This window comes from Jatropha curcas, unplaced genomic scaffold (assembly GCF_041381405.1).
Source record: "Jatropha curcas cultivar XTBG-Jc1 unplaced genomic scaffold, XTBG_Jcur_1.0 HiC_scaffold_217_pilon, whole genome shotgun sequence".
Taxonomy (NCBI): Eukaryota; Viridiplantae; Streptophyta; class Magnoliopsida; order Malpighiales; family Euphorbiaceae; genus Jatropha; species Jatropha curcas.
Window position 1 is genome coordinate 28,173 of NW_028322417.1, and position 14,895 is coordinate 43,067.

Genomic DNA, 14,895 nt, shown 5'->3' on the forward strand with positions numbered 1-14,895 from the left:
CAATAAAAATTACATTTTTATACTATTCTTGAATTGCGTGTGTATATATGCATTTATGTCAACTTTCACAGGTGTAGAAAAATTTTGGTTTCAAATAATATTTAATTTTTTTATTCCCTTTTTCATTTTTGCGACCGATTTGCGACCGATTTGATACCAAAAAAAAATTTTTTGAATTTATAATTGCGACCGATATTCTGCGACCAAAGTTGCGACTGAATTTCCAATTAAACCACGACCAAAATTTGCGACCGCTTTTTCAATTTTGCGACCGACTTATCGGTCTCTAATTTGCGACCGATTTTCTCATCGGTCGCAATTAACATTTGCGACCAGTGATTTTGCGACCGACGTTTGTCGGTCGCAAATCGGTCGCAAAGTATAAATAGCGACCGATTTTTGCCATTTTGCGACCGATTTGTCGGTCGCAAAATGGCGTTTTTTTTGTAGTGAGATAGATTGGATGATGAAAGCTGATCTTATGTTGAAATAGAACCATCAGATGATGAAGAGGAAGAAGATCAAATCATCATGGGTTCCTCAGAAGACGAATATGAAGAAGAGGAAGCTGATGAAGAGGAGGAGGAAGCAGATGATATTCAAGACACTTAAAACTTAGAGTAATTTTACTGTTACAAATTGATAAATGTATATGTAATTAATATTATTAATGAAGAATTTCAATGGTATTAACTTTCTTTACTCATATTTACCACATGTTCTACAATTCATATAATTGTATAATTCATTTTATCTAGGTTCTGATATCTGCAGTACAGATGGCTAGAGGCAGACCATTTGATTCTGACGCGTCCGGCAGTGGTTCGCGTGGAGGTCATGGCCCTGGACGCAATGCCCATGGACGAGGAGGGTCGATCCCTCGTCCTTCGTCAGGTACGTCTAGGGCTTCGTCATCTGCTCAGCGACCAGTACTGCCGCCATCACATCCTTCTTCAGGTACGTCTGGGGCTTCATCCTCTGCTCAGCGTCCAGTACTGCCACCATCACAGCCTTTTGCTCCTTCCTCTTCTGCTCCTTCCTCTTCTGGACCAGTACAGACTCCACCAGCTGCACAGTCACCTACTGTGCAAGGTAATCATAAATGTCATAACTGTCATTTTAATTATATATTAATTATCTAAAAATTTATAACATTTGTCATTTCTTTTGAAGCTTCATCAGATCCACGTATCACCCTCAGTTTGGTAGCGGGACAGTAAGTACTTATTCAAATTTTCTGCAGGCATATTTTGTAATTATATTTTGTACTTATTCATAACTGTGATGCTTTCGTGTAATTATATTTCACTTCTGTTTTTTTTTCAGCATATATCCATCTTCTCGAGCAGCGAGGCAAATTTTGAAGATAATCAAGCTACAGCTGCATAAAGAAGGATACACATGGGATGCCGTACCACAAGAGGCGAGAGACTTTTATTGGGAGGAGTTCCAGGTACTCTTTGGTTTAAGTTATATCATCATTCAATGTTTACAATTCAAGATATATCCTTAGTGTTTAAACGCTATAAGTGATCTAATTTTTTGCAGAAACATTTCATATGGGACGAGGCCATTACAGCTATGCTGAAAGTAGCCTGGGAGAAGATATGCGCCGATCGATACGCTGACTTCACCTATAGGATGAGAAGAAGCGGTAAGAAGCAGCAGTGCGTGTCTCAGGAGATATGGGAGAGCTGGCAAAAGGTTTGGGAGGATCCTGCATTCAAGAGAAAGTGGGAGATATTTGCACAAAACAGGCGCAGTGAGACTGGGGTGATGGAGCAGGACCTTCGCGACACACAGGCGAATCTATATCTGCTATAGAGACAGCTCGATTATTAGTAAGTGAACTAGTCCCTTTACAAGAAACTGATGTTTAATGAAAGGACACTAATATATTAATATATCATGCATAAAAATTCATTACTGGCTAAAGAATTAGGTCGTGAGCCCACACCGATGGAGGTGTTTACATACACTCACACGAAGGACCACGATCGTAATACCTTTGTCGACAGACGTGCGCTGAGCGTCAATGTAAGTAACAATGAATAATATTTACATTTACCCTCTAATCATTGCGAAGATGTATAAAGTTGAATATAGTAAAGCTTGCAATTGCATTGATTAATTAATTTTTTGTTTTCAGGAGAACTATACTACAGCTCGGGAGCATATTGTTACTTCTCAGATCGATGAATCCGAAGCTGAGTCAAGAATTGACGAGGTAGCGTTTTATCTCGAGGCTGTAGGGGGCGAGAAGAAGAGGAAGGTATACGGCATCGGGTCTCAGGCATCACAGTTTTACACTGGCTCAGCAGCTCATGCTTCTACAGCCAGCGCAGCACGACAGCCGGAGCACAGTGACTCGCACTGTGATGATGATATACGGGCTCAGCTTGCTGATCAACAGAGACAGATTGCAGAGCTTAGAGCGCATGTGATGCGGCTGTCCGGTGAGCACCGTGCTGGTACTTCTCCCTCTGATCTTGCGCCTGCTACAGACCGACATGTTTCGACGTCTCAGCAGCAGCCACTATCGGCTCCTGATCCCGATGCTGCAAATGATACCTTGGTCACACCTCCTGGCGCTACATCACATCCAGCAGGTACTCCTCCCGGCGATCCGACATCGGGAGATCTGACATCGGATCCTGCAGATGAGCAGCAGCATATATAGATTTGATTTTGGACATTTTTATTTTTTCATTTGTATTTTCATATTTTAATTTGTTCAGAACAATAAAAGTTACATTTTTATACTGTTCTTGAATAGGTTGTGTGATATATATGCATTTATGTCAACTTTCACAGGTGCAGAAAAATTTTGGTTTCAAAATAATATTTTATTTTTTAAATTTTTTTTTCCATTTTTGCGACCGATTTGCGATCGATTTGATACCAAAGTAAAAATTATGAATTTATAATTTGCGACCGATTTGCGACCGATTGAAAAAAATTGCGACCGATATTCTGCGACCAAATTTGCGACTGAATTTCCAATTAAACCACGACCAAAAATTGCGACCGATTATTCAATTTTGCGACCGATTTTATCGGTATCTAATTTGCGACCGATTGTCTCATCGGTCGCAAAATTATTTTGCGACCAGTATTTTTGCGATCGACGATCGTCGGTCGCAAATCGGTCGCTAAATCAAATTAGCGACCGATATTTGCCATTTTGCGATCGATTGGTCGGTCGCAAAATGGCGTTTTTTTTGTAGTGATATTTTCAAGACCACACCATTTAGGTAACTTTTTTTCACACATTTTGTAAATTGCTCTCTCTTTTCTGTATATCTTAATTTTCATTGTAAACTAATAGAAAGAATTATTAAAATTAGAGTAATCTGATAATATAAAACTAATTTGATTAAATTTTTTTATGATTTAAATGGTTTAGTTATTTCTTTAATTATTATGCAAAAATCTTAAACAACATGTGAAGACACATAAAGGAAGAGCATCTCCTATGCTAACGTGAATTACTCTTATTAATTGCCACATTAGAAAAATGAAAAGATTTTTAAAAAAATGGAAAGATTTTTTAAAAAATACTTTTCAACGTTAATGTCTATTTAATATGGCAAACTGAGTATCAAAAAATAAAAAAATATTGTCTACCATACCTTCTATATTTTTAGAGAGTCTCTAGGCAATGTGAAAATTTGTGGGCTTGGAAAAGAACAGTAAAAAGAAGATGGAAGAGAATTCAAAACTAATACATTAGAGAGAGATTTTAAAAATTCAATTTCTATAATAAACATTCAAATACATCACCATTCACACCTTCTATTTTATTTGACAAATCACTCACAATTCACATTAGCATTGGAGATGCTCTAAGTAATAAGTAGGATACATATACCATTTTTGCTTTAAACTTCAATTTGTGATTTGTAGATTTTGAGAATTACAATCCCTTCAAAGAAAAAAGTCCACTAAAAACTTCCACAAAACCTTTTGTAGCATACACAACCTTAATTAACTAGTCAATGGAATAGACAATTTTTTTGAAGGTTTCCAAGTTGTCCCGGAAAAGAGGTACAAATGTATCTATGCTTCCACCACCAATGAAGGAAGGTTGAAGAAAAAACATTCCCTCAAGTGGATAATAAGAAGGCATAAATAGATAAGGGCTTCCTCCTCCAAAATCAAGCTCATAAAATGGGAACCTCACCCAACTATCAACTTCCAAATCAGGGTATAAAGTAGATTTATCTATATCCGCAGTTGAAACTAGCTCTTCCTCTTTGATCATCTCCTTGCAGCTAGCGAAGTCTATGAATGACTTAAAATAGTTATCGTTTATATTTGCAATGGCGTCATGAATGAGCTTGGCTGCATAAGCTAATGGCTCATCTAGTAGGTCTTTAACCCTAGAACTTGGAAATGCCCATAGCACCAGATTGCCATAGTACTCATCAGGCACTCTTGGATTCATTCGTCTGCGACCATTGATTGAAATTTTCACACGGGTTGTTTTAAACCCATTGACTCCTCGAGACTTTGTTATCACTCTCCATAGATGAGCAACCAAGCTCTCAAAAGTAGTATAGGGCTTGAGATTATTATTGTTTTCTGAAACTTTGGCTTTGAGCTTGGAAAGAAAATCCATTGTGAAATGAACTTTATGGATAACAATGTCATCTACAAGGTCATTATTATCGTTGTGAAAAGCCTTAACCAGCTTCTTACTTTCAAATTCAAATCCTCTGTGTTCGAACTCGATAATCGGAGGATTTCTAGGAACGAAAAAGGTTCCATCAAGAATAGGAAGAGGATCTATATCAAGTCCTCTAGTAGCCTTTCCCCAGGCAAAAAAATTGCAACCAGATTGTGCATCAGTTATCTTGTGATGGGATGTGTAGCCAATAATTAATGAACCACAATTGAACCTTGTGAGTTGAATTTGCAATAGCTCCTCTACACCTTTCGTGGTAGGGTGAAGACCAAGTAATTCTGGAGATGAATGTAATGGCATGAACTGATCGAGATTGCCATCGACAGATGCCTCAACTAGCTTCACTCCTTTGTCATTAAGAAAAATAACAGGGTCACCATTTTCGTCTTCTCCAAATCTTCCTGCCAACACTCTATATTTTGATAAAACGATTTGGAGGCCATGCTCAAAGGTTGCATTTGATGGTGTAGGTGGACGATAAGCAAAAATGACAGCCATGTGGGTGTTGTATGTGAATTTATCAAACACACTCAGAGGAATGTACTGTGAGGTTGAAGGAGGGATATCATTGCCTTCAAAAATTGGCTTAACAGGTTTTGTACTCATTATTTTCACATCCATGGTGATTAATGCTTAGTTAAGCTAGCTGTATGTAAGAGAGAAGAAGATTTGTTTGGAGAAGGATTAGGCGAGGCCCTATATATAGGAAATGAAACTGAAGGCATTCCCCATATTGCCCATTACCTATATACTTGTTATTTTTAGGTCATGGGTCAAAAAAATAATAATAAAAGCTAAATGCTAAACATTGTGGTGTTTAAAAAATTATAAAGCTATGTTACCGATATGCTTAAAACCGAGATTTTTTTTTTTAAAGGGTAAAACCTAGATTCTTATAGCAAAAGAAGGTTTCTTTTTTAGATAAAAATTATTTGAACTCATTAATTTGGATATTTGGGTTATATAATGCAAGATTAAGCAATGTCAATTTTGTCATTTGCAATCCAATTTGAGTCAATCCAAAGTAGGTGGTTTTATACAACGAATGAATTTAAAACGTACATGCCATATATGGCAATAGTAATCATAAAAAAAAAAAACTATATCTTGACATACCATATTTAAATTTTTTTTCTTTTTTGAAAGATATCTTGACATACTTATTGGTTCATTACGTTGTAACTATAAACTTCCATTTGTGGTTTGGTGAAGAGATAAGAATTTTCCTTTTAATATGTAAAACTAGATTTCTTAATAAATGGTATATATCTAAGGGAAACCCAATATATATGCATTTAGTTAACGAACTTGCTTTGCACTTGTAGTTCATATACATGATTTCTATTTGAATTCAAATATTAATCCTTAGTAACGTTCCTCTTTTTTTATTAAATTTTGATATTTGCAATATATTTTTCATTTTTAATATTAGATACAAATATTAGTCATGATCAAAAATTGGCTCAAAATTTTTGTATGTAACTTTATCGAACATAGATAGAAGAATGTAGCGTGAGGTTGGAGGAGGGATATCATTGCCTTCAAAAATTGGTTTATGGTGTTTGTACTCAGTATTTTCACATCCATCGTTTGTTGTATTTGGTTATTCTTATGTTTAGTTAAGCTAGCTATATCTATAATCGATAACATATATAAATACGGGAATATGGAATAATGAAATTTTTTTAATATTTTTAGTAAAATTTTATATATTCTATAATATTCTTAGTCATCGCCAATTAAAATATTTTAATTTAAATATATAATATTTGAAATTTGATTTATCTAAAAAAATTAAATTAAAATGATTAGATATTTTAATTAATTAATATGGATTATCTAAAAATTTTTAATTAATATGATTATTCATTTCAATTAATTAATTTAATCAACATGATTTATCTAAAATAATCAAAATAATATAATTATCCACTTTAATTAATTGATTTAATTAATATGATATATTAAAAAATTAATAACTTTGACTAATAAAATAATAAATATCTTAGAAATTTCTAAAATTTAATTAATTAATATTAATTAATATTTATGAATAAATCTAATCAATATACACATGATTTTATATATATATATATATAATATATATATATAATATATATATATATTATATATATATATCAAAATATTAGATATATTTAAATCTATATTAGATTTAAATATATTAGTTGAAAAGATATATTAGATATATTACATTTAAATTTAGATATATTAGATTTAAATCAAAATAATTTTGAGATATTAGATATATCTAATATATATATATATATACATATATTTTGTCACGACCATTTCCATAGACCGGACCGGCACTAGGACCTGGGTGGGTTTAAAGCCCCCGAAACCCGTAGTAAGCCTGTATTATCTAAAAACTCGCATTCTATTCACAATTGTGGATTCAGGCCCAATAATTTATTTCACAAATATATCCAAAGTACAATTCATATAATAAATGTCTATACTCAATTTATTCATTTACAACCAAGTTAGAATACAATTGCGAAACTCTACTCCATAATTCACTAACCTTTGCATTTACGTATTCAATACAATGATTATTACTCCTATCGACCCGTATCTCGTTCGTTCGATTGGACTCCAGGATTCTTCTTTCCATCTACTACCAGGGGAGATTGGAGGGGGGGTGAGTACTAAACTCAGTGAGTAGGATTAGATAACCCTCTCACCCCACACAATCACACAAATGCTAACATATATATATATTGTTTCTATGTGTTCACCCGTTTAGTTATTTGATCATGCAGTTTCACACAAATGGCAATACAACAGCAATCACAATTATTATCACCTTCATATAATCATATCACGTGGAAATTAGTCAATGGAGTCACCTAAACCCGATGAGCCGTCCTCACACATGGCCCATCACTCACATGTGCACCAGGGAGCCAATCTCCCATTCTGGCTGGCCGGTATAATCCTCACACGACAGGTCCTCTCATTATTTTGCCAATCTCTCTCTTTTCTTTTTCTCTTTATATATATATATATATATATATATATATATACCAACAGGAGGCAACTTGGTCGTCTCCATCAAATAGAGATCCTCAGGCACTCAAAACAGGAGGCCACCCTGCGAGCTGCGATCAGATCTAAATTATCAGGTGCGCCTAAATAAAGAAGCCAACCTGGTAATGGTAACGGTAACGGTAACGGTAGGTGCACATGGGGGCGCCGATCTCCCATTTACCCGGCTAATCATAATTAGGATCCATATAACGGTAACGGTCTCACAAACCCATGGTGACCCACTTCATCCCAATTCCACACAAACAAGGCGCAACAATATCACATTCACAGATAATCAAGCAATATTTAATATCAACAAATAGTGCATCACAATATGGCAATAATGCATGATAACATTTAGCCGTGAATGCATGAATGCAGTCGGATGAGGCGAATTATCTAACACTACTCACAGTTCTTGTTGTCCTTAAAAGGACTGCCTTTCTTATTGTGCGCTTCCAGTCTTTGTCTTCCCATTCCGACACTTTATAAGTATCTATATAATAAGAAAATTCTAAATAAGAATTCTAATTTGGGAAGCAGTTTACATTCATTATTTGTTTTCGTTACCCGTCGGTTCATTAACTTATCAAACTAAAATGTATATCTATAGTGTTTCTTTATTTGATTTATTATTATTATTAATGATAAATATTGATCATATTATTCATAACTAAAATATATAATTTATTAAACTATATATAAATTCACTATTCTTGTTTATTTATTTATTTGTTTATATCAAAATTAATGTAATTAATCATACTTAACGATATTACGAAAATCTTTGTTATCCATTAACTACCTTGAAGTCCGATTCTATAATCGATGTTCATATACTTCACTTATCTATATCTAAATTCATAATCTCCAATTTTTACTAATTCAATTAACCTTATATTCAATTAATTAATTAATTCAAGTTTTGAAATTTATACCAAAAATAAGCAACTAGGCCTTACAATGTACCGATCAAAAATCGGATTTGATTTTCGTGATCCGCCCGAAAAGGAGATCATTCTGCCTCTCGGAGTCCTCGCCGGACCGCCACCGTTGATGCCGTGCAAGGTGGCCGGAAACATCAAACCGCCCAGAAATTCACAACAATCACACCACTCGACTCAAAATTCACCAAGGATTCCATTTCTAGTGTTAATTTAGTGAGATCGGTCCTCTAATAGGCTGGATCGGGCCCGACAGTTGCTTGGTGTCGGGCGTTAATGGTGGTTTTGCCACTCAAGCTTTGTAGTCAGAATTAGCGGAGGAAAAACACTCACAAGGTGAAGGTGACTCGATCGACGCCTATCCCTTGCACTGACGTCGCCGAAATTGCCCGATCTCGCCCGAGGAGCTGCTGCGTCGCTAAGAAGGAGAGGAGACCATGTTCACGCTATTGGAGGTCCGATCGAAGTGAGAGAAGGCTGGAAAATGGGTCAGCGACTCCAGGGAAGTCGATCGCCCCTCCTGCTCGCTGAATGGTGGCCGGAAACGAGAAGGAGACGGATGAGGGAGGGGGTGCACGACTGGAGAAGAAGAAGGAGAGAAGAAAAGAAAAGAAAGAAAGTATGTCGGTTTCTAGATCATTCCGGTTCAATTTGAACCGGTTTGGTCTGATTCAATGATTTGGCTCGATTCTTGCTCGGTTTGTAGGTTTTTCACTTGGTTTTCGGGTTATTCTTGTGATTTTCAAAAATCAATTTAATTCCCCGGTCCAGATTGATTTATTTTGATTGTTTTAGTAATGATATTTGATCTTAAGATAATTAATAAATTAATCACTGGTGTTTCATATTATTTCTTGAAAATTTTAATTGTTCTCAAATCGAAAATTTCCAAATAATCTATTTTGGGCTTGGGCTCAATTCGATAATTTGGGCTCGAATTGAGACCATATTACATTTGCAGCCCACGCAGCCAAAATTTACGATTTTTAATTTAATAAAAATTCAAAAGTTTTAAAAATAAAAATTCGGGGTATAATATATATATATATATATATATATATATATATATATATATATAATATATATATATATATAGATATATATATCTTTATATATATATTAGATATAGATATCAGATATCTAATATATCTAATATAGATATCCATATTATATATATATATCTTATTAGATAGCAGAGGTACCTAAGGATCCAAACACACAACTCATTCTCTATCTCAGATTCATACATGGTGTCAAGGACAGACCACAGGCTCATTCATAGACAAAGCTATATGGAGTTTCAAACAAGTTCCAAAAATTAAGGTTTTCTTATGGAAACTTTTCCACAGAAGTCTAGTTGTGCCTGACAATTTACGGAAGATAGGGTTCCACCTACCCACCCAATGCCCTTTTTGCAAGAAAGACGAAGCTACCAATAACCATATGTTTTATCATGTACAAAAGTTATAGCAATATGGTTCTTCTTTGCTGATATTTTGGACTTGCAGATAATACCAGCTAATAACTATCACCAGCTATGCATGCTATGGTGGCTACAAGCAGGGGAGAAAGACATTGTCAAAATCATAAGGGGTGTGCTACCAGGAATTATTACTTGGCTCATATGGAAAACATATAACAACATCACTCATGGTGAGGAACAATTCAATCAGAACAGGCTGATACAGGAAATTACATGGATGACTTACCATTGGGCAATGACTCTTGAGCATTCCCGACTAGCCCAAAATCACGACAGACTAATTCTTGCAAAGCTTACTCCCCAATATCACCTACACATTTCGGATAGAATTATTAGAGTCAGTTGGGTACCACCAGACAAAAATAAACTTAAAATCAATACAGATGGAGTGATGGGAAGAAATGGAGGGGTTGGCGCTGCGATCGTTAGGGATTACCAAGGAAGATTCATAGCTGGTCTATCTTTCAAAATTGACGCTTCACACTCGCTAGATTTGGAGACGGAAGCTACATTCAAGGAGCTCTCTGGGCAATTAACCTAGGTGAAAATCAATGCTTGGAGACTGACTCTATGGATTTGAAGAAACGGACTGAAATGGCGAATGATAACTGGGTCTTCAAAAAATTGCTGGTGGAGCATCACATTCACATTCAACATATTTTTAGAGAAGGGAACCAAGCTGCACACCATTTAGCTTCATTGTCTCTTAAACATAATTTGTACACAATTTTTATTACATTCTCAAGTTTGCCCAAACTAGTTAGGGGCTATTCTTACCGATGTATCTTCTCCTATTTTTCGATATCAATAAAATATATATTTCATATATATATATATATATCTATATATTATATATATATAATATATATATAATATATATATATATATATTATAATATATATTAGATCTATTATATTTAAATATATTAGATTTAAATCAAAATATTAGTTGAAAAATATTAGATTTCTATATATATAAATCTAATCATATATATATATATATATATATATATATATATATATATCTATAATCTAATATATTTAAATCTAATAGATCTAATATATATTAGATATATATCTAATAAAGATATATATATATATATATATATATAGATCGGAAAAAAATATCATTAAGGATTCCAATTTGATTAGTTGAAAATTATAAAGTAATTTAATTTTAATTAGTCGTACTAATTTTCTATTTACGTCAAATATATCGAATGAAATAAGAAATTATACTATATACTATATAAGGTATACATTAAGTATGCTTAGAATATAATATTTTGAAAAAAAAAATTAATTTTATTAGTTGAAAAAATAAAGATAATTTAATTTTGATTGGTAAATTGATTTCTATTTTAAATCTAAATTTATTGGATAAACTAAAAATTGTATTATATACTAAATAAGGTATATTAAATATGGTAAGATATAATATCTTTTATGATTTTAATTTTATTTTTTAAAAAATAAAGATAATTTAATTTTGTTTGGTTATATTATATTATAAGATATGTATTAAACATAAGATTCAAATATGTTTACTAATTGATAGAATAAATAATAAATCAGGGTAATGTGTAAATCTATTAAATGTATTTAATATAGACAACTATACTTAACATCACAAAATCAACGAAGAATTTGTAACGTTCGGTCAAAGGATGCATTGCAAAGGTCAAAGGAAGCATTTAAGATACCTAGAGAGTACTTGATAGCTTTTTCTCCGAGGACAATGGCTACTTTATCTGCTTTTATACTATAAAGAGAGAAAAAAAAAAAAATTATCAATACATTCTACTTCTAATCCATGGTCTAATTTATTTTCTCATTTATTTTTACTTCTATCAATTATTATTTTTAATGAATCTTGATCGATCATAATTACTTTATATAAGTAACTTATTTCTATAAAGAATAAATATAATTTGTTATTATATATTGAGGAATATGTTATAAGATTTATTGTTTGATATAAAATAAAAATAAATAATTATATTATATATAATATAAATTATAGTATACACATTAAAAGAATTTTTTCTAAAAAAAAAGCAACCGTAAAGCTAATTATATCCTCATATACATTATAAAAAAAGTAAAAAAAAAAATACAAAATTATAAACGATGCTCTATGAATTATTTTAATAGCTAATATTAATTTCTCATATTTTAGTGGTATAAATAGTTTATGGTATTATATTATATACGAAAAAATTAAGTTAATTACATTAAATTGATTGACAAAATAAGTTTATTTTCATGAAAATTTTTAGTTGTTAATTATGATAATGCTTTATTATAATATGTTCTTTCCTTTACAAAATATTAATTATTGAATTTTTTATTTTATTGTTTTATAAAATTTTCTTTTTCTATTTTGAAAATACTCTTAGTATATGTGAGACAGTAGAAGAATTTTTTTGTGTATATAGGAAATGAAAGGCATTCCCTTTATTGTCCATTGCCCAAACATTGCTATTTTTAGGCTACAACTAAAGGCACATCTAAAGCCTACGTTCTTAATCAAAAAAAGCAAAAGACGGTTTCTTTTTTAGATACAATATTTAAACCCATAATTTGGATATTTGGGTTATATAATGCAAGAAAACGATCTCAATTTTGTCATTTGCAATGCGATTTGAGGCAATCCAAACTATGAGGTTTTATATAAAGAATGAAAGCCGAATGCATAAATTTCGCTCTAAAATTTACGCGAGTCTCATCGTGGCACCCTCAAATTTGCAGGGGATTTTTATAATCTTATATTTCTATATTTCAATAATAATTATGGTCATGCCTAAAATGAAATAACTTTGCAAAAATTTAATCATAACTCTAAAATTTTACATTTTATTTTGGCTTGAGGATGCCACAAGACAAATCACGTAAACTTCAAAAGTAAATTACGTAAACGTCAATAGCAAATCTATACATTTGGGTAAACACATCCATGCCTAATATGTGAATAGTAATCCTACAACAAAAACTATATCTTTTATCCTTTTTTAAAGACAACAAAACTATATCTGGATATACCATATTTCGTTCTTTTGAAAGATCTTCACATACTCATTCGTTCAATATGTGGTAACTATAAACTTCCATTTGTTGTTTGGTGAAGAGATAAAAATTTTCCTTTTTAAAATCTAAAGCTAGATTTCTTAATAAATGATCTATTCCAGGTGAAATCTAATAAATACGCATTAGTTTTAAGAACCTGCTTGACTTATTATTCATACTCATAATTTAATATTTCTTAATAATAATTTAAATTTACATATGAGGATTTCTAATTGAATTCAAATATTAATCTTTAGTATTTTTTTATTAAAGTTTGATATTTCAATGTATTTTTTTATTTTTAATATTAAAATAAATATTAGTCGTTGTCATAATTGAGCTCAATATTAATTATTTAGTGTTATAATTTAATTGTAATATTAGAATTAATTAAGTTCAAAATATTATTTTTTTAATGTCAATTATAAAGTATTAATCATTAAGATTTCAATTGAGTTGCTACCTTCAAATATTAGTTCTTTAATACCGTCATTTATTAATGAAATAATTCTTTCTTAACTCAAAAAATCTTTGAATGGAAAAAAGTGGTTCCAAATCTTTTGTTCAAACTATATATGCACGCACTCAAATACAAAGATTAAATTAATAATATATGATCATTGAATTTCATAAAATCTAGCGTTTAGATATTATGTCCAATTTTACTACTAAAAATAAGATTTTTCATGTCTAAATGATTAATGACACTATTTCGTTTTTTTTTTTTTTTTGTACGCAATTGTGATTATAATATAACCTAACGAATATGTCTAACTGGCAAGGCAAAAATCTTTTATGTCAATGTCCATCATCATTTTCATGACATGTCATTTTCATGTATTTCAGCATATTTAGAGTCCAATTATACATTAGTATAATTTAATATGCATTTTGAATGATTTACGACCATTTAGGGGAATTATGGTGTCTTAGGGACATTTTGATAATTTACCATTTCATTAGCTATGTTTGGTAACGCAATGTATTTAATGCTAAATAGTTATATATTACGTCATGCATATGTAGTATCAAATTATAGCTTTTAGATTTGAAGAAGAAAAAAATCAAACCCATTCTATAATAAGAACAAAATAAGCTGAAAGACAAACAAAGTCATATGTCACTATAAGATAAAACTGCAGTCTCACATTATCCTTTTGTAATCTCATAATACTAAAAATGTATCACCCTTTAAATCTTACCTTATCCTATGTACAAATATCTAAAGCAAATGTTGCAATCCATTAGTTTATGAAACGCACCGTTTAACTGACCCATCCATTAGAATCTCTCTCAAATCAAATCTCATTTTCCCTCTCTTCTATGCCTCTCCATCTCTATTATTGAAATCCAAAAAACAATAACTGTTAAATTCAAGCTCCCTCTCTCCTTTTGATCTTTGAAATTGTTCTTCATAACTAACCTTTTCAAGAAATCCCAAACATAAACTCAATAACCAACCGCCACCACGACTATCACCGAATCACAGCTCAACTCAATCATCCTAGAAAATCGACCACCTTACTTTCCATAGATCGTCATATCAAAGTCAATAGCTGACAGGCGAGTCCGAATGCCCGCTCTTTGTGTTTCCCGGATCTTCCAGCTGACCCGAGAACTTGGCCACCGTTCTGACGCTGAAACATACAGTGACTTCTTCAACAA

At 32.0% G+C, this 14,895-nt stretch overlaps 1 protein-coding gene and 2 long non-coding RNA genes across 4 annotated transcripts; 1 reads left to right on the forward strand and 2 right to left on the reverse strand.

The window, feature by feature from the left end:
• Positions 1 to 1,011: 1,011 nt before the first annotated feature.
• On the forward strand, positions 1,012 to 1,447 carry LOC149491942 (uncharacterized). Its single transcript, XR_016319213.1, has 3 exons — positions 1,012 to 1,092; positions 1,174 to 1,216; positions 1,327 to 1,447. It is a non-coding gene; the product is annotated as an uncharacterized LOC149491942 (long non-coding RNA).
• Positions 1,448 to 3,740: 2,293 nt separating this feature from the next.
• Positions 3,741 to 5,343, reverse strand: LOC149491943 (agmatine coumaroyltransferase-2-like). The gene has a single exon (XM_089716950.1). The coding sequence runs from the start codon at positions 5,306 to 5,308 to the stop codon at positions 3,992 to 3,994; it is 1,317 nt and encodes a 438-aa protein (XP_089573076.1). The 5' UTR covers positions 5,309 to 5,343; the 3' UTR covers positions 3,741 to 3,991.
• Positions 5,344 to 7,131: 1,788 nt separating this feature from the next.
• Positions 7,132 to 8,946, reverse strand: LOC149491944 (uncharacterized). Of its 2 annotated transcripts, none has more exons than XR_016319216.1 (3): positions 8,701 to 8,946; positions 8,152 to 8,234; positions 7,132 to 7,322 (listed from the first exon to the last, which is right to left on the reverse strand). It is a non-coding gene; the product is annotated as an uncharacterized LOC149491944 (long non-coding RNA). The 2 variants fall into 2 exon arrangements; XR_016319215.1 differs by having other exon boundaries at positions 7,132 to 7,325.
• Between the last annotated feature and the right edge of the window lie 5,949 nt (positions 8,947 to 14,895).

Coding starts and splice junctions, on each gene's coding strand:
- LOC149491943 (XM_089716950.1), bottom strand. CDS start 5,308: ATGGATGTGAAAATAATGAGTACAAAACCTGTTAAGCCAATTTTTGAA.